The sequence below is a fragment of the Macrobrachium nipponense genome, chromosome 11 (genome assembly GCF_015104395.2).
Source record: "Macrobrachium nipponense isolate FS-2020 chromosome 11, ASM1510439v2, whole genome shotgun sequence".
Classification (NCBI taxonomy): Eukaryota; Metazoa; Arthropoda; class Malacostraca; order Decapoda; family Palaemonidae; genus Macrobrachium; species Macrobrachium nipponense.
The window spans coordinates 41,132,051-41,153,027 of NC_061087.1; the positions used below are offsets into that span (position 1 = coordinate 41,132,051).

Sequence of the window (20,977 nt, forward strand, 5' to 3'; positions counted from 1 at the left end):
CACGTAACCCACTAAGAAGGGGTGCAGATGTAAGTGTAAGTGTGATTGAGACTAATTTAAATCTTTTAGAGTAAGGAAATGAGGAAAACACAATGAATGAGAACTGGACTAGGCTTAAAGATACTTACATTTGTGAAGAGTGTGTAAACACTTCGGGAATGTGGCCAGAGTTAGGGAGTGTGCGTTTGGCTTCGATTGGGCGTGGGAGGAGCGAATAAAAGTTGAGGACGAAATAAAATTTGCGGTGGGCGGTGCGTTTGGTGGTGTTCGAACTTCTGGAGCAAATGGTAATGAGCGACATAGTTGGTTTTGTATATCTGTTATGGCTGCTTATGAGTGCTACTCAAAATCTGTTTTATTTTTCAGATGAAACAATGGTAGCTGGACCTTTACGATCATATCATAAAAGGTAACTGAACACAACAAATGACTAATGCCAATCGATGACTTTGTTTTGCATGCATATATTACCTTCTGTTTGAATTATCAAGTAGTGTAGTAAGCGTTGAAGAACGAGGTATATTTGAGCTTGTTAAGATATATTCACATTCGCTCCACAGTTGAAATGATAATAATCAATGCGTTAGCTGCTATTCTACCATTGCCAGGCTGTAAAATGTTTTATGAAAGTTTAGTAAACACGTTTTCACGTTTGAAGGTTAATCATTGCCGGACTGTGGATTGCTTCCCTTCTGCTCACAGCCTATGTGAGAGATGAAAGCAATAAACATTTTAAGACCTCTGCTGTGGATGTGGACGAGGATGAAGAAGATACCTTTCCGCTAAGACTTGATGAAGATGACGATCTCACTTACGGAGAGACAGACACCCTCGTCGACGAGCCTCCTGACGTCCCTGTTTCTTCTTCTTCCTCTTCCTGTCAGTGCCGACAAGTACAGCTGGAGATGAGGGAAGTCTACGGTGGGAATTTGAATCTCGTCATTCCATGGCTCAGTCTCACCACGCTAGAGCACCTGAGGAAGCACCATCCTAATTTCCCCGTCTCCATCGCCACAGAAATCACGAAGAAGAGATGTCATCTCATGCCTCCGCCTCACGGGTAAGATTCCTTTCGTTGGTACAGTCAGAGTCTAGCTTATTTAGGTTTAGGTCTACTTCTTGAGTGACTTTTGCCTTGTTCAGCAAAGAGATCGGGGCTGGTGCCAGGAATTGCCGAGCCCAATTAGAAATTCATAGAAATTAAGACGATTTTTACGTCTAATATACGTAAAAATGATTTTCCAAGTTAATATTTTCTTTTAATGTAGTATGCATAATAATGTGAGGAATAATACTTCCTCATTCTTCATTTCATGTTTTTGGTAGCGGTTTATTCTTCTTAGAATAGAGCATGCTAATATGCCCACCAAAAATAACAATATATTCTATTCAACATACAGTATAGATCTTTTGATTATTTATACAAATAATTTGTTCCAGCAAAAGTTAAGAAACTTTTGGACAATTCTAGGACACATCATTATCATAATAACATATTTGGTAGGTTACATGGTTGATTTGAGCATAATTCTAAAATTTGGCTACATAAGCCTAAGCCAAAATATACCCTTCGAACACAATATGTAAAAGAATGCCGCTATTCGGCAATCATGTGGAAAATCGAGTTCTCATTGGTTGGAATTTATGACGTCATGCTTCTTAATTTTGATTACAGCCGCCAGTTGCCTCCACTGGCGCCGTGGTAGTGGTATGACTCATATGGCTAACTTGAGTATCTTGTGCACTCGATAGTATCTTTGGTTGCAACCTAATTGGACGATCTATTAATTTTGGAAGCAACAATTTTGTATCCATAATTACTCCCCTAACCACAGGGGACCACCCTGACTTTTCATCCCTTTAACTTGAAAGACGACCTACTATCGTTGCAGTCATGGAACTATAAACATGGAATGGACATGCGCAGATAGATGTGTTGGCGCTGATTGTCACTGTGTGGCGCCATGGGAAAAGGTGGACATGACGCCGAATTAAGCTATCAAAGCATAGTATTGCAGACGCTTTTTTCACTTTGCCGTCCTTAATTTTCCACCGATTTTAATAAATGTAGGCTCATTGGAAAGCTCTTGAAAATCCGTTTTCAATTCATATAATTAAACATGTAGAAAATACGGCGCTGCAGTGTTTTAAGTAAAGACATCCACATAGGCATTTTGCCTGGGTTTGCTTTTTTCTACTGTTCCAAAATTTTTAATATAAATTTTAATGAATTTATCATCGGTTAAAAGCTTTTGAAAAACACTTTGCAATGAACCAATTGAAGCACTTATATATATATATATATATATATATATATATTATATATATATATATATATATATATTGTCATATAAAAGAAATAATTATGCATGCTATGTGATGAGACTGAGTGATTTTACGTCTTTGCCATGGGGTTCTGTAATAAATTTTACCACTAAAGCCTGTTGAACCCCTTATATTTAATATCCTTCTAAGTATCAAAGTTTTACACTCTACATTGCATTTTATGCACTACCTAGGTCTTATTACCTTACTATCCAGTCTGTGTCACCTAGGGATTATCCCTATCACCATGACACAATGGATTTAATTGTAATCATGTTGACCTATGCTTAGTGCATACTTATATCAGTCATTATTAGAAAAAGAAAAACGCTTGTTGATATGAATAATTTATTTTTTCAGATCACTTATTAATATCAGTCTTATTATTAATACATATAATTTTAGGTCTATCTTAAAATTGCATTATCATGTAAACAGTAATTACTAAGTCGAATAATGTGTACTACTAAATTAACAGACTACACTCCAATATGGCGAGGTGGGCATTGTGATACAGGTTGGCTTACCACTAAATTACAGGATTTGTAGACAATTTTATGGCAAATGTACAAAAGCTGAACTCGTCACACTGAATATTACTGGCCCTTGAAAAGAACAAGTTTATTGCATTTCTGGCGAATGCTTCTACCCCCGATGCCTGACTGTGGAGCCTGGCTAAGTGATAATAGCGTCAATCAAAGTAAATACCCACAATCAGGCGAATCACATCAAAGTAGTGATTATCTACACCAAAGGATGTCTGTTCACAAGCGCCATAACAAAGCTCTCTCTCTCCACCCTTTGCAATGGCGGCATGCTGCGCACTGTGATTTCGCGCATGTCTATTCCATGTTTGTAGTTCCATGGTTGCAGTCATCAGAACTGTCAATCTGGACTCCTGACGTTTTCATAACTTCTAAGTCTAATCTTTGATTATTTGAGGTTTCATCACTCTTTCTGGGAAATTCTACTCGGCCATATGTAATAAAAAAAACATAAGCTTTCCAGGCCAAGTAGTTCATTTTTTAAGTGAATTGTGAATTTGAAACGTTTGAATCTTGCGAATTAATCAAATACAGCACAAATTCTTGCGTTTTTAATAACTTTGATAATTATAGGTTTATTAAGATGTTTTTCTGGGTATCATGCATTGCTATATGAGAACTTATCAGATTGTTTTGAAGACTATGAAATGAAAGCAGTCGTTAATGTTTAATTCAATAAGCAGTTAAAAGCTGACAATAACAAACTGAAGGTAAGGCCAGCATATTCATGGTTTACTATCGCTCATTTATACATTCGAGCAATTTGAATGATTTCATCCAAGGGACTGGGGTCTTCGAGGGATCTACCATGACGAAATATCAAAGGCCAAAGGGAACAGAGACATTACCACTTCCGTTGACTTCTCGTATTACTTCCCCCGCCAAAAATAATGACACTACTTTAGCTGACCGTCAGGTTCATGGTGGAGCTCTACGTGTGGAAGCCACACTTGATTTGTAGGTATGAATTTCAAGTAAAGGTCCGTATGAATAGGCTTCATCTTCCAAATGCGAATTATAGTTAATATTTTGGTCACTGGTCCAATGAAATGACGGACGTAGGGTCTCCTCCTTCGGCTCGTGTTGTGTTCAAACGCTGATGATGGCACGAAGCTCCACACTGAATTTTCCTCTCTGAAGATAAGTCTCTCCGACATAACCAAGTTCACTGACGACGTCTTGCTTTCTACAGCCAATGATTGAGACTCCCACTGCTATTTTTCCCTCCGATTCCCACATCCTACCTCTTGGCAGGTAGTACTGATATCATCCCTCACTTGCTTATTTTGTATATTTTCTCACTACGTCTGGACCAGGTATACGGATTCATTTGCTTGTGTTGCTGATCTTAGTATTATTTTTTTTTTTTCAGAAAAATCGAAGTTGCTTGTTTCAGACGGGATGCATGGTGGATCTATGGCACTCCTCAAGGAATGTAAAATGGTTGCAATAAAGGATCTTTTCCTCTGCTACTTCTCATGTTTATATTTCAGAATTCTTTGGAGTAACACGTACTATCAAAAAGCCATCATGGGCAAAGGAGTAACGTACCATCTTTATTCTGCAATCATGGATAACAGAGTCCACACAGGTAATCTTATAAAGATTGGCGAATAAACAATCTTCAATGAAATAACCCTGAAAGGTTTAATCATTCACTAGAAAAAAAATATTCCGAGAAACGTCTCCTTCTCATAATTTCAAAAGCATTTAAACGAAAGAAAAAAGACAGTAACTTTTACTTTCGAATCTTTTCTGAAAGTGTAAATGATCTCTTTTTCATGATAGATAGTAGACTTTTTGAGGAAGACTCCAACTACAATGTTAAAAGTCTTCTAAGAATTTGGATTTAACTGTGATTTGAATAAGGAAGGTAAACTTTTAAGTCTTATCTGATGAAAAATATGCAGTCCAAGGTTGTAGATGTAGTCTTGTAAATAGTTTCTCTGTTCTTCGTTAAAAACTCATTGATCAAAAGAATTCTCAGCGGTGAACCCGTTGCGAAGATGACTGACTTCACTGAATACAAACTGCAAAGGTGTCATTTTCAAGGCAATAGGCCTTATTTACAAAAATTTGTTCCCATAAGTATTTTTACAAGGAACACTGCAGGATAACAATTATTTCTTTCATTTTTTAAAATAACATCACTCCACAGCTTCAGGATATATTGATAGGTTTCCAAACAATGTCTAAGCTTTTGGTAACTTATGAACCAGCCTTGACTCTTGATTTGAAAGCAAAGTTCAAGTCGAAGTTTTGTCTCTAACTTGACTGGTATATCTTAAAGTGTAACGTTTCCTTTGTCTTAAAGAAAGAATCAGAAACCCGTTCCTTCATCTATAACCAAATATCCCGAAAGAAAACGAGCGCGCATTCTCAAACACGATTTTAAGGAAAACTTGTGCAAAACAAGTTTTATTTTATATTTTCACACGATTATTATTTTCATTCTAAGAAAGCCGCTACATTTTGTAGGTGACGTTATCATTTTCAAACTCTGTTGCTGACAAAATGCTAAAAATTGAAGCGTAAAGAAGAGAAGGACTCGACATGAAACTTTAAAACTCCTTCTCTTTGAACAGACTTGAGACCCTGCGTCAGAATACTGGCCCACACAACTGTCAAGAATCCTCCAAAACCTTGGTGCTACTTTTGGTTCAATGCCACCGGCCCTCCTGCCGTTTCCAGGGTTGCTAGAATAGGTAGGTCCCATTAAAATTCGGTTTTGCAGAGAGGAGACACAAAGGTACGAGTTTGATCTGTGTGCATGTTTGTTTATGTATGTGTCAGCGTGTCTTCGCTCATGTGTCTGTAAAGGAGAGAGAGAGAGAGAGAGAGAGAGAGAGAGAGACTGAATTTTGTCATTTGATTTATTTTATCGAAAATCCCAAGGAAAAGGTGATGGCCCCAAAGTGAACAGTCCTAAGCGACTCCTCATGAAGGTGCTGTTTTCATGACCAAATCAGGACCAAGTTCCCTTTAACGAAGCTCCCGAATTCCTGTGTGGGGTTTGTGCATATATTGATCAGTGAATTTGGTTCCTCACAATTCAGTAAGTTACCAGCACGAAGAAATAATAACCTTAAAGAGGGAAAATGATTATATATCTTTATGAGTCTGTTTTGCTGTAGCCTCTCAGTCATTAATAAACAACTGACATAATCTTTCAACATCTAATCACCAGTTGGTAAAATTCGTTGAAATGAGCCGAACAAGAACCTTACAGACCTTACAGCTCGTTCGGGTTGCCCCAGGTCCCTCAGTGTGAGGCACCTCTATGTCTACCGGAGAATTGCTAATGCATCTTCCGGTATATTTTGCATCTTCCAATCTTGGATGGTCTGGAATGCAGTTCCAAGACCAAGTATGACCACGAATACAAAATGGGAATAAAATAGTATCCAAATTAAAAGCTACTTGTTCAATCTAGGAAGAACATAGTCTAAGATGTTAAATTTATGTTCATTCACAGGTTTTCAGAGATGTTTGAACTATCGGTTTCCATAATTACATTGTAAAATATGTTTTCACAATGTTCCATTGTAGCCATATTGCTGAATGAAGAGGCCTTACCAGTGGTGCAGCTGTCCAGGAACTGATAGCTCTGTGCTAGAATGTGTTAGAACATACGCATATATTCTTAGAACTTATAACTCCCGTAAGGGGGGTGGTGCCGTTAGTGCACTGTAGGCATTAATTTAGGTTTTTTGCAGCGTCCCTTCGGTTCCTAGCTACAACCTCTTCTGTTCATTTTACTGTGCCTCCGTTAATGTTCTTTCTTCCACCTCACTTTCCACCCTCTCTTAACAATTGATTCATAGTGCAACCGCTTTGAGGTTTTCCTCCTGTTTCACCTTTCAAACCTTTCTACTCTCAATCCCCGTTTCAGGGCTAAATGATCTCATAGGTCCCAGCGCTTGGCATGTAGCCTAAATTCTATATTCCACTCTATTCTAGAACTTATATCTGAGCATTATAGCTACCACAGCGCCAGAATCTGTAAACTGGGCTAATCTCATTGTGCTCTATCCTTTGCAGTCTTGATAATGACACTTTTTTTTGGCTTCCTTCTCATCATCATGGCTATGCGACTAGACCTAAGAGCTTTTGACTTGACTTCTGAATCTGGTTGTATTCACCGATTCCCCTGGTGTTATAACCAGCAATGTTGATTCTCATACTGGGCCTCGCAATCATGCTCAGCTTTCATCAGTAATTAAAACTGTACAGGTTTCCCTGATAGGTCACAATCTTGTGAGAGTTGGTCAAAGTTGTATAAAGAGGTGAGCTTGTTATTTTATGTGAGGCTTTTGTAGCCTGAGGTCGAAATCCTTGTTGGTTTTTGAATTCTTGCAATAGAGAAAGGTAATTCGGTAACGACTGTATGCGCTTATTTGGAGGAACAAGAGGAGGCTTATCAATTTTGAGAAGGGACTAGGTCTTATATGGCCGTAAAAGATTATACCAGACTCTGAGTTGGAGGTCAGGGATTAGGATTTTGCTTCAGTCAAGAATGAATACAATTTGGCTATAGAAGAAATCCTTTCTGGTGCAATTTGGGAAATCGGATGGTGGGCTGCTCTCAGATCTGCGTTTTGTGTAGCCTTCTGTGATTAAACAAGGTAGCTCTGTCATTCCACTTAAGAAGAAGAAGAAAAAGAAGAAGAAGAAGAAGAAGACAATCATTTTGGCTGATAATGTCTGACAGTCAGCGGGGCAACTAGAATCACATCACCTCTCATGCCAGTTTTCATGTGGATAAACTGATTATACTCTGTTTTTGTCCATCTGTCCATTCGTCTGTGGTGTTTGTGCATGGTAACACTGCGTCCCAGGCTTTAACTAATATCCTATTTCGAATATTAACTGTGTAATTCGCATACAGTAAATTATTAAAACATTTTTCAGTTGCAAATGTACACCAAGATATCCTTTTATTTACCTAAAACTTAGACATAGCGTAACTATTTAAAGCCCGGGACGTAGTGTTACCATGCGCGACCACCAGAGGCTGATGGACAGTGGAAAAAAAACAGAGTATAGTTTATCTATTTGGTCCTGTAAAATTTAGATGATATTACTTATCCTTGATGCATATTGAGGTGTAGACCTAAAAGTATTTTCCCTTTGTTTTGTTTTGTCTTTGTTTTTTAAAAGCTAATTATGCTCCTCGTAAGTTGTCTCATTTTCGTATTAACCAGAAGGAACTTTTTGAGCATATTTGAGAATTAGATATGTCATTCCATTCAGTAAGTGTTGGAGTGGTAGCTCTTGCCCAGTCGATTATGGCAAAATTCTTATCAATGTTATCTAAATGTTTTGTACATTTACCGGCGAAACGTTTTCATAGCTAAACTGAAAATAATTATTTGTGCTCGAGTTTGCAATTAAGTTTCCGCCAGAGTCTGAGACTTGTGATGAATTCTTTTCAATTTCCTTTGTGGTACAGATATCGATAAATGACGGCCATGAGGGTCGTATGATTTGTCTGTGCTTTAGCGCTACTTTTGTCCTTGTTAATCACGAGGGCCTCGTTTTCGAACAGACAGGCGGGAGTTTGGGGTGGGGCATATTTTACTGTTTTGACTCAAATTTTAACCAATACATTCCAAAGAGTGTAGCAGTATAGTGACTGCAGGAGAGTAATTTCTGGTTCTCCAAGTTAGTGTTCTTGACCCTTTACTGTTTGTATTTTATATGTACATGAGGTTTAGCCTTGAAACTATGCTTGATGCTTATGCAGATAATTGGGTACTCGAGTTTCATTGATCCAATCTTCCGCATAGATCTATGGTGCCTGGATGTCTCAACAGAGATTTGGTGCAAATTATAGGGGATGAAATTGAATTATAATAATTCTCATAGTACGATTTGAGATCTTTTTCTTTACAGTTTCTTTTAACTACATGCAATTCGTAGTTTCAGGTGTCTTTCTTAATTAAAAAAAAAAAATAAACGTTCCAACTGATTTTGAAAGTATTAAGATGAAGGAAGACCTTCTTACTAACCCTTCTTTTCGAAGCACCTGAATCTGTTTCTTAAAACTTAATTGTTAGTTAGCTACATATTGAGAACCAGTGGGATCTATCGCATCTCCTCTCTAGGTAAGTGTTATGTTTTGCTCTTTATTTAAGATAAATGCCTATGATACAAGGCCTAGTTGCTAAACAAAGGGTACACTAAGACCTTTCCTTACTTAAATACTTTGTAATCTTGGAAGGGGGGGGGTTGGAATGATTTTCCTTTTATTTTCTCGTGTTGCATCACAGATCTTTGACGCAAGTTCTGGTTGCATGAGCGAATGCGAGGGTATCGTAAGTTAAGTTTCCAGTAAGTTTTAAATCAGTGCAATTTGTGTTCTGGGTATTGCGTTTGAATGTGATCTTTAAAAAGGGACAATACAGCCAATGGAGGTTTTGTCTCTTTAGTCGTCCGCACTTCTTCTGTCCGCCCTCAGATCTTGAAAGCTACTGAGGCTAGAGGGCTGCAAATTGGTATGTTGATCATCCACCCTCCAATCATCAAACATACAAAATTGCAGCCATCTAGTTCAGTATATTTTATTTAAGTTAAAGTTATCCATGATCATGCAGTGCCAACAACACAGGCCACCACTGGGTCGTGGCTGAAAGTTTTGTGGACCGCGGCTGAGAGTTTCATACAGCATAATACCCTGTACAGAAAACTCGATTGCTCCGAAGAAACTTCAGGGGATTTTTTACTTGTTTTCTCTTTGCAGACTATATCAATGTTAAGCCAAACACCGGGGACAGTCAAAAAGTGTTCTTCCTCAGCTGCCGCGTCCCTCGTGGAGACGCCCACAGGAAACCCAAAGCAGTTTCCGTTGTGGCTAAATTGTGTGAATCAGCGAAGACTTTGTTAGAGGTGGGTTTGAACGTTTCATGATTTTCCCTCGAGAACAAAATCATTCACTGTTGAATTGGCATAATGTTAATATAAATTGCATGTCTATGCCTCTGCATACATTTCAATTTCTTATTTACCTTTTTATTTATTTATCTATATGTTTTTGCAAGTATAGTAAACACAGATAAAATGGTTTGTCAATACACGTTATTAGTATCCATTGTTCAGACTACAATAATAAGCTTTCCTTTTCTCTATCTTCTTCTCACACCTGAATGTTGAAGGCAAGTATTAGTTAATAGATGCTGCTCTGACCCTTTCCAAATCTATCCCTGAAATCTTTCTTTACCTACAGAGCTTTGCCCTTCATTTCTACAAGTGGCGTAACCAGTCCTACTGGCGCCCGGGCCGGACTCTGCAAGCGCCGCCCATGCCCGCGCTAAAAAATACTCGAGTGGTGAAAATTAAAATTACGTTATAAGCCTTAACATCTCAATCATTCATTTCATTTCATAAAGCTAAAACGAAAACACCACAGAAGATTTACGACGGAACCTACGAGCTTTGTTAGAACCGATTCGCTAATAACAACATCAAAGTCCAACTGATTAATAATTTCATGCTCTAGTGGCAATATCGCGAGGTTTGACAATCTGAGCTGACTCATAGTTGATCTTAGATAGTTTTTGGTGAGTTTGAACTTGCAGAAGCTTCTCTCACAACTAGCAACACTTATTCCGAGGGTGAAGAACCATTTCAACATCAAAACAATATTTTGAACACAGATATCAAGGCTGAACTGTTGAATGAAATGCAGAAGCTCAAACGGTCCTCCTTTAAGGAACCAGGAATGCGTTGTCAAAATTCGCTTACTGTTCAACAGCAGAGTAGACAAATCACTGTCTAGCGTTCCGATCAGACGAATTAGGCGAGAAAATCAAGAATGATGCCAGACCGGACCTGCTTAAAAGATGCCAGATCGCCGCCCCCCCGGGCAGTGCCGCCCCGGGTGGAGCGGCCCCCTCTTAGTTACGCCACTCCTTTCTGCAATTAGTTCTATTGCCGCCCCGTTTCAGACGATTTTCTTCCACCTTTCCTCTCCAGGTTTTCTTCGTGGTTAACTTTTCAAATTCCATCTCCCTTGACTTCTCAGTTCTCCTTGTACATTTGCGCTCACTCTCGAGCACATCATAACTGGTGTCGCATAATTTGATCACAATTAGGCTGCAACAGATCACGTTCTACCTTTTGGCTTCATCTTTTCCAGCCACAGCATTCAAATGCTTGATGGAAGGGCCAAACCAATCTCGTATTTCTATCAGGATTTTTGGTGTAAAGTTTAATCAATTGAGAAAAGTGTTAAATCGGCTTCTAAATTATTACATTAACTCAAATACTTTTTTTCTATAAAAATAACTGAAGGTTTATATTAACTTTATATGCATAACTTGGAGCACATCTAAACCCAGGGGAATAAATCCTCAGGTCATGTAAAAATAAGTTATTTGCTTGTCTAGTCTGAGATGAAATAATCTGATGATGTTTGTTACCCAGAAAGTGGGTTTTCTTGGTATGGGGATTTGTGATCTGTGATATCCGGGATCTTTAATATTCAGGTAAGGAAATAAGTAATCATCGTCCCTTTCTACTTTGAATCTAATGCTTAGTAACTAGCTGTTTAATCAAGTAAAGGACGTGATGAAATCCCAAGATGAGAGTACAAAACGTTCAATCTGTCATTCACATATCGCTTGCAAAACTCGTATTTCTTACACATGTTTTCTAAGAAAACAGGTCTGAATGAGCTGCCCATGATGTACCCGAATTGCTTTTCATAAAAAGCTGCTTTTTCCTTTTCACCGTTTCCCGATTCATGAAATATTGGAGAAAATACATTCTTGGTTCTTTCAAAGGTAAACAACTCCAGTCATTTTCTTTAAACCAAAACGTTTGAAATTTGAAGAAATTATAGAAAAACAAAGCTTCACCAGTCTGAGGTATTTTTAAACTAAAGCAAGGGACGTTCAGTTCAGCATATATATTACCAATTTGTTGGACAGAAATGCTATACAGCATTTCCTACTATTTGTAAAACCATTATTCGAATTCCCTGACCTATCATGTGAAAACCGAACATTAAATCAAAGAAATCCAATATTAGAAATTATTCAAATATTGCCCCATTTCAAATATTGCCCCCGCCAGCCTTCCCTGTCAGCTTTGCAAGCTATTTCTTTATCCTCTGTTCTCCAAAGTTTACAGTCCCTTACTGTCAGCAGTCAGTTACACTATGGCATTCACAGTTTATAGTCTCTTTTATACACTTCAATCGTCTTTCTTTATCAGGTGTGACCTTGTAGGGAGTCACAGCAAACCGATTTTCATGCTGATTTGTTAAGTATATCTTAGTTTAACCAGACCACTGAGCTGATTAACAGCTCTCCTGGGGCAGGCCCGAAGGATTAGATATTATTACATGGCTAGGAACCAATTGGTCACCTAGCAATGGGACCTACAGCTTATTGTGGGATCCGAACCACATTATATCGAGAAATTTATTTCTATCACCAGAAATAAATTCCTCTGATTCCACGTTGGCCGAGCCGAGAATCGAACTTCGGACCACCGGATTGGTAGCCGATTGCGAAAACCACTCGTCCAACGAGGAACTAAGCTGATTTGTACATTCTATATATATATATAATATTTATTCTATATATATATATATATGTATATATATATTACATATATATATATATATATATATATATATATATATATATATACATATATATATATACACAGACACACACATATAAATATACTATATACATATATGTGTGTGTGTGTGTATGATATGTTTGTCACCAAGACATGAAAATTTTCATATTGAGAGATATCGATTTACAAATTCTCTTTAATAAATGCAGGTAAAAAAAAAAAAAACTCACAGGTAGAAAAGTCACAGGAAAAAGACACCTTAATCTTTCCTAGATAGTGACACATGAGGGTTTAACCCGGTATGTAAGAATCCATGCATCCACCTTTGCAAAGGGGATAACCGTAAAATCATAAAAACAAAAGGCTGTAAATATCATAAAGATAAAGACCACCAAGAAATATTGTGGGTTTTTCCCTCTGAATTTACTGTGACTTTTTTTCCTTTGACTTTTTTCCTAAGCATATTGGGACCTTTTTTCCTGTGACTTTTTTCCTAGCGAAATTGGGGATTGCTAGGTGAAGCCCCTACTTGTGTATCATTCGGAGACTCCTCGAGCCTTGAAGGCCCACAAAGTGCTAAAGGCGAACCTTCCAGTGATGTGGAGGGCTAATGCGAAAGCCGGGGTAACGAGACTTTTGTTCACTGAGTGGGTAAATCTGTGTTTCGGCCCGACAGTGAAGAAATTCTTTCAAGAGAAGTGCCTCCCTCTGAAATGTCTGCTGTTGTTGGACAATGCCCATGCTCACCCTCCTGGCCTCGAGGAAGATATCCTAGCAGAGTATTCTTTCATCAAGGTTCTTTATCTTCCGCCTAACACCACCCCTCTCCTCCAGCCCATGGACCAGCAAGTGATATCGAACTTCAAGAAGCTGTGTACGAAACATCTTTTCAAGAGATGTTTCAACATCACTGATACCACAAACCTCACCTTGCGTGAATTTTGGAAGGACCATTTCGATCTTGTGATATGCATCCAACTCATAGATCAAGCTTGGCAGGAGGTTTCGAGGCAAACCTTGAATTCTTTGTGGAGGAAACTCTGGCCTGATGCCGTATCCGCCCGAGACTTCGAGGGATTCGATGTGGGTGAAGCTGGTGCAGATTCAGAAACAGTTGACGATCCTGAAACTGTTTCGCAACCAGATTTTGACGAGATCGTTGCACTCGGCAAGTCCATGGGGCTGGTCGTCGACGAGGACGACATCAATGACCTTCTCGAGGAGCACCAAGAGGAGCTTACAACGGATGACCTGAAGGAGTTGGAGGCCATGCAACATAACGTCGTTCAAGAAGAGTTCTCTAGCAGCAGCGAGGAGGAGGAGGAGGACGACCCTATGACAATAGCAGAAATTAAGGATGCTCTAACTGCTTTTCATAAGGTGCAATCATTTGTAGAAAAGAGACACCCCGAAAAGGCTTACGCAGGTTGTATGCTTGCTCAGTTCGATGACGTTTGCCTGAGTCGTTTCAGGAACATTGTGAAAAGCAGGCAGAAGCAATCTTCCTTGGATAGTTATTTTTTAAAGAGGCCTTTAGTAGGAGTAGTAAGCAAACAGGAAGATCCAAGTGATACTACGAAAAAACAGAAAGTTGAAAGTGGTGATGAAATTGAAATTTTGTAAAAAAAAAAAAAAAAAAAAAAAAAAAGTAAAGTATAAAAAGAAAAAATAAAAAAAAATGTAAAAAAAAAAGTAAAAGAAAAAAAAAAAGAAATTTAATTTTAAGTTTTTTGTAAAGTTAAGTGTTAAGGTTAAGTGTACGTACGTACAAGTTTTCTGCCGTTTGTCCTCCTCCTCTGTCGCCACTTTCGGAGATAGCCTTACTCGAAAGGTAAGGTTCCACATTTCACTACATACGTACGTATGTACATACTGTATTTCTTGTATACCATGTACACTAATACACTTTATTTACAGGTACTATGTAGTACATATTAGTAGTATGTATTAAGTTAGGTATTGAATGGACCAAATTGTTGTAGTATTTCATTGTTTATTGGTCAATTTAGCTTTATTATAAAATTTACTGGGGTGTTTTTGTAGGGCTTGGAATGAATTAGGCAGTTTACATGTAAAATGCGGTTCAAGATACAAAAAGCCCAGGTTACGAAGGCCGCCTCGGAACGGATTAATTTCGTATTCTGAGGTACTGCTGTATATGTATGTATATGTATATATATATATATATATTATATAATATAAATATGTATATATATATATATATAATATCTATATATATATATATATATATATAGGTTTATATATATATATAAATATAGATATATATATATATATTATATACTACATTATAGTGAGATATTCTCATGCTATCATATTCGAAATAAGTGTCGCTGTTATTGTCATAAATCTCTGCTTCAATTCATCGTTCCTTTGCAGGTTGTTGGAGCCATGGAAAGAAATGAAACAACTGCTTATGTTAATGGGAAACCTCCTGCGGACAAGGGAAAGTAAGTTTCAGGTTGTACTTACAATACGTGATCTTCACTATCCTTTAAGTTACTTAAGAAGAACGGTGAGGATGCCAAGACTCTACAAACTCCAAATGAGAATCTAGTGGAGAGGGGAAATTAGATTCACTAGAACTGAAAATTTCCTCGCCGTAAACTGGACAGATTTAGATGAATAGTTTTGAAATATATTTGAACGTTGAGTTATTTTGTGAGTCCAATGCCTTTGTTTAAAGAGCCTTTTATCGGCCAAGTGATCAGTTTCAAAAATTTTCCGAGAGAGAGAGAGAGAGAGAGAGAGAGAGAGAGAGAGAGAGAGAGGTAAAAGTCAGAATGACTGTTTTTAATTTGAAATTTTCTTTGCTTTTTTACACAGACGCATATCATTACTTTCATCTGAATTCGTTCAAGCTTCATTGTTTATACTCTGAAATGCGCCGCTTGTGATCATCATCACAGAGCACCAATTTTTTTTGTCATTTATGTGTTAGCATTCTTAAAATTTCGAAAATAGGAAGGAAGTAAAGGAATGACTATTATTGTTCACGACAACTTTGATTGGGAACTCAACTTTTAAAGAGTTTTAAACTTTAATGCTTTACAGTGATATAAAAAAAATAAAAAAATAAACTTGCCAAAACAACTTCCACCCAAATGTGAGAATGTCATAGAAACTCGCCAACTTAACTTCCATCCAAATGTGAGAATGTCATAGAAACTCGCCAACATAACTTCCATCCAAATGTGAGAATGTCATTTTCCAACCTCTCCTTGGCAAGGCTGCAGGGCTGGAATGCAGCTGCGTGCGGCACTGCTCTTTTCTACTACCACGACGACTTTTCGATTCGTCTTGTCGAGTGGATCGAGATCCTTCGAGCGATGGGATTCGCCAGAGTCTTCCTCCACGAGACGGACGTTCACCCCAACATTACCAAGGTCCTGTCGCACTACGAAGACGAAGGTTTCGTCCAGGTCACCAAATACAGTTACCCTGAGCCTTATGTCAATGAACCCAGCACTCGCAGGTGGGTAATCATTCCTTCATATTCATCGTTGGTTTAATTTTAGAGATTTTTGTGTATTCATGTGTATTTATCGCCTGCACTTTACAATCATCGGGTGATCGATCTTTTCATATTACGAACTAACTAGTTAGTATATTTTTGTCCTGATTATGGATGTAGTTTTCTAACTAAGAATCGGTATTCTATTTGAATCCTCCAAATTGTGATTTTAAGTTCATGCCTAGAAGCTAGCAGGCACATGGATTCACACAAGGACGCACACATACACACACACACACACAAGGACGCACACACACACACACACACACACACACACATATATATATATATATATATATATATATATATATATATATATATATATATTCATCATCATCAGCCGTTGGTAGTCCACTGCAGGACAAAGGCCTCAGACATGTCCTTCCACTCCCTTCTGTTTATGGTCTTTCTATGCCATTCTATACCAGCAAATTTTCTTAGCTCGTCAATCCATCGTCTTCTCGTCCTTCCCCTGCTTCGTTTGCAATCTCTAGGGACCCATTCTGTTATTCTCTTTATCCATCTATTATCTGACATTTTCATTGTATGTCCTGCCCAAGCCCATTTCTTTTACTTACTTGTTAGAATATCCTCTACTTTAGTTTGCTCTCGTATCCATGTTGCTCTTTCTTCTGGCTCTTAATGTTATTCCCATCATTATTCTATATAGATTGCAGCAAAAACTGATCTCAACAGTCACTTTATATATTTCAATTATACTTCCATTGCGGCATTGTCACTCCAATTCTCCCTCAGATCCTTTCCATACCATTCTACTCTTCTGGCTTCATTTATTCTGCCACTCACCTCTTCTCTAATCTCCCCACATTCATCTTTACTTTACAATACCCGTACTGGTCAAATATTTCCATTCTTCCGTCAACAATGTTCCATCTTTTTTCCATCATTGACTATAAAAACACAAATAAAAGACTGTAAACTAATGTGACTTTTTGTCGTGGGACTTTTTTCCTAGCCATCTTTGTGACTTATTTTCTGTGACTTTTTTCCCTATGACTTTATTACCGACCACCAGTAAAACAGTCATGCATTTAATACCTTGGTATCGTTATGCTTTATTTCCTTCGTTGTGTTTCCGTCCTTATCAATCCTCAAGAACCTCCTGGCCCCACATATCCCCCTCCTCTCTCTTGAGCTATCTCCTTCTCCACTGGGCGCCTGGTTTTGTTCTATCCTACCTAGGGTAGGTTAGGTAGACTAAGGCCAGATCTCTCCTAGATAGTGATCCCAAGGGTCGTTATTCTAGGACTAATATTTCTTTGGGGTCATCATCTTCATGACATTTACAGTCTTTTGTTTATGTATTTATGGTCACCCCCAATGGCCTTGAACTAAACACGCTGCAAAGGGGGATAGCCTACATATCGGATTAAAACCATTTGGGGTCACTGTCTAAGAGAGATCCCTCAGGCCTTCATCAACGGTTGCTTATGTCCCGTCCTTAGATTGTGGTACCTGCTGGAGAAGCCCAAAGTCTATTTGATGGGAGCCATGTACTACACCGACTGCCTCGTCCGCCACATGCACGAGTACAGGTTCATCGGTCATCTTGACCCCGACGAAATTCCGATGCTGCTTCGTCATGATTCGTACCCGTCATGGATGGACGATGTATTCACCAGGTTGGTTACATATTCTAAATACTTTTTTATGTACGGTGTGGTTCCTTATCGGACGAGTGGGTTGCGTACTCGCCTACCAATTTGGTGGTCCGAGTTCGCTTCCCCACTCTGCCACTGCGGAATCAGAAGAATTCATTTCTTGATGTAATGTGATTCGGATCCCACGATAAGCTGTAGCTCCTGCGGCTAAGTAACCAATTGGTTCCTAGCCACGCAATCCTAGGACCAGTCCTGGGAGAGCTGTTAATTAGCCCAGTGGTTTGGTTAAACTTAGATATACTTAGCTTTTGTGCGATGTACTTCATGTTCAGCACTTTGTACCTTGTCTTTAAAGTTACGATTCCTCTGTTAATTTAATTATGTAAAATCCTAATTTATTGCTACTGCCTTCAGTGTAAAGAAAGATACTTTGGTTAAATTAACATTACTCCTGTGACAACTAATAATGAAATTGCCAGAATAGTAAAGTCATTGTCTCCTCTTCCACATACCAAGATGTAACTAGACTTCTCATGGAAGACACAACAGTTAATTTTTCTGGATAATGAAATGAGGTGAAAACATTAAGATTGATTGTGAGGGATTTAGTTCTAAAATACCTGGTGTCAAAACAACAAATGCTTTTTCTGTCCCCAAAAAATATTTGTTGATTTCTGTGTTAGAGTTCATATTCATTCTGCAAGTAGATAGTTTAATGATTATTTTCCCGTAAAACATGTGTACATACAAAAGGAACTTTAATTCTTATACCTTTCTGGTATATGTGTATATACGTATTATGATATATATAAATTTATCTATCGATATATATATATAATATATATATACATATATATATATATATATATATATATATATATATATATATATATATATATATATATATACTATATGTATAACTGAATCACGAAAGTTTGGAACGTGATAAATCCATAAATAAAGGTATAAGCCACAAAGGAAAAATAAACAACGGAGTTTTTGCAAGATCTTTCGACTCAATGTCCTTTACTCAGCAGATAAACTGACTTACATGAGGAATTGACAGTACAGGGAAGGTCGTATAACTGACAGATAAGGATTATAAGGAGATTAGTACTTAGAATCCCTATCTGTCAGTTATACGACCTTCCCCTGTACTGTCAATTCCTCATGAAAGTCAGTTTATCTGCTGAGTAAAGGACGTTGAGTCGAAAGATCTGGTAAAAACTCCGTTGTTTATTTTTCCTTCGTGGCTTATACCCTTTATATATATATATATATATATATATATATATATATATATATATATATATATATGAAAAACTTTATCACAAAAGATAAAAAACGTGATGCTGTGTATAAATGCCACGGTAATGCCACGGAGGAAAATGAAAAAGCGATAACTGCCGAGATCTTTCGGTGTTAACGACTCTTCACTTAAGGCACGACTTTAGTAAATGGGTCATTGAGACCGATAGATCTCGGCAGTTCTCGCTTTTTCATTTTCCTCCGTGGCATTACCTTCATATATTATAGTTTATATATATATATACTATCTATCTCATCTATCTATCTATCTATCATCTATCTATTATTATCTATATATATATATATATATATATATATATATATTATATATATATATATATATATATAATCATTAAGCTACAAATGTCATTTAATATCCAATTCACGGTACTTCGGGGATATCTCCGACGGGAAATGATCGCCGAAAGGGAATTATAAATGATAAATGGGGTCGTTGGAAGGCACTGTGTCCAGGGTTCGAGACTCTTCGGTACCGATCCATTTATCACTAATAATTCCCCTTCGGTGATCATTCCGCTTCGGGGATATTCTCGAAGTAGCGTGAATTGGATATGAAACGACATTTGTAGCTCAATAATTGTATATATAAATCACGGTGATGTGACAAAGAATTCATACGTACGTATGTATGTAAATATACATACAATTTTTGTCCGCATAAAGAGCGCATAAGAAGACCAAGGCCGAAGGAAAAGCAGCCCCCTCAGCCTACAGTCTGGAGTGGAAGTTCCACCCGGGAGACCTTCCGCCATCTGAGAAGAATCGGGACTTGCCCGGTTACCTCTGGGCGCTGAGGCATTCCTTCGTACCGACTAAATTCGTGCCTGGGCTGACCAACCAGAAGTGTCTCTACGACATGGACTTTGTTACGGGTGTCATGTCGCACAAACCAACGGTGTGTGGGTCAGGTAGGTGGAGTATGGTTTTGAAAAAGCTTCGGGAGACCATATATGGTAGAGCTTTTTACCTCTTTCGCCCGTCTTCATAATTTGGACGAAGTGCCATGCACTTATTTGAGAATTTCCACTTAAAAGAAGTATTTTCTATTAAGAATCACATAAACAGCCTTTTAGTCTTTATTCTGTAATATAGAAGCCATCGAGATAGGAAATGATTCATTTTAACAGTAAAAAAGGTTTGGATTAGAAAAGGCCTCAGATATTAAGATATTATGTTGAACCTAGGAGAACCAATAGAATCCAGGACTAGAGGATTTCAGGGTTACGAAGGATGTATATCAATAGAAATGTGAAGGCAAAACGGTCAAATGACTTAAAGCTTCAACAAGCGATAACGATAGATAACGACCAAATTCAGCGTGGTGGATTCATATTGTACACAATCATCAAGACCAAATATATATATATATATATATATATATATATATAATATATATATATATATATATATATATATATACATATACATATATAAATATGTACTGGATATTTATCATGATCTTATACTTTTGCGTAGAATTCCTTGGCAGAGACAACTCAAAACTGAAACATGGCTTTAGAAAACGATTATATACGTTTGTTAGGATTATGATAATGCGAAAAAAAAATAATGGTCTTATAAGACTTAACTTTGCAAGAATGAAGAATCAGGGTAAATTAAAGTTGTCTCAATAGAAAGGAAATTTGTCGTTAAAAATGCCAAAGAGATATTCCCAGAATGTGGGAATGACAATCAGCCTAACGAAGAGGCCGAAGCTTTAGTAGTTCTGAGCAATTCTGCAGACAAAAGTGAATGCTGGATACAAAACATATTTTCTTGATGTATTCCTTATAACTTCTCAAGGATTAATGGTCATATTTTGTGCAGGCAAATGTCGTGGTGCTGTGTACAAGGTTCCTACGTCCGCCGGTTACTTGGCTCATTTCAAGAATCGCTGCGGAAAGCACTGTGGCCAACCTGGTTCGACTAAGGAGGTTCCCGCTCTGCTCAAGTACAGACAGTCCGTCGAAGATGCCGTCTCCCGCACTCTTCAGAAGTTGCAGCTAATTTGAAATGACTGCAGACTCAGGCAA

The 20,977-nt window shown here is 37.8% G+C and overlaps 1 protein-coding gene across 1 annotated transcript in view; it reads left to right on the forward strand.

Annotated features, from left to right (window-relative positions):
* Positions 1 to 667: 667 nt before the first annotated feature.
* Positions 668 to 20,977, forward strand: part of LOC135205592 (uncharacterized) — a 20,541-nt gene continuing 231 nt past the window's right edge. Inside the window, exons 1-9 of the mRNA XM_064236398.1 lie at positions 668 to 1,060; positions 4,364 to 4,461; positions 5,456 to 5,575; positions 9,613 to 9,758; positions 14,859 to 14,929; positions 15,709 to 15,954; positions 17,460 to 17,636; positions 19,608 to 19,852; positions 20,772 to 20,977. The exon at positions 20,772 to 20,977 is cut by the window's right edge and continues 231 nt beyond it. Of these exons, the coding sequence (XP_064092468.1) occupies positions 906 to 1,060; positions 4,364 to 4,461; positions 5,456 to 5,575; positions 9,613 to 9,758; positions 14,859 to 14,929; positions 15,709 to 15,954; positions 17,460 to 17,636; positions 19,608 to 19,852; positions 20,772 to 20,956 (1,443 nt within the window). The 5' untranslated portion in view covers positions 668 to 905 and the 3' untranslated portion in view covers positions 20,957 to 20,977. The remainder of the gene's footprint in view (positions 1,061 to 4,363; positions 4,462 to 5,455; positions 5,576 to 9,612; positions 9,759 to 14,858; positions 14,930 to 15,708; positions 15,955 to 17,459; positions 17,637 to 19,607; positions 19,853 to 20,771) is intronic.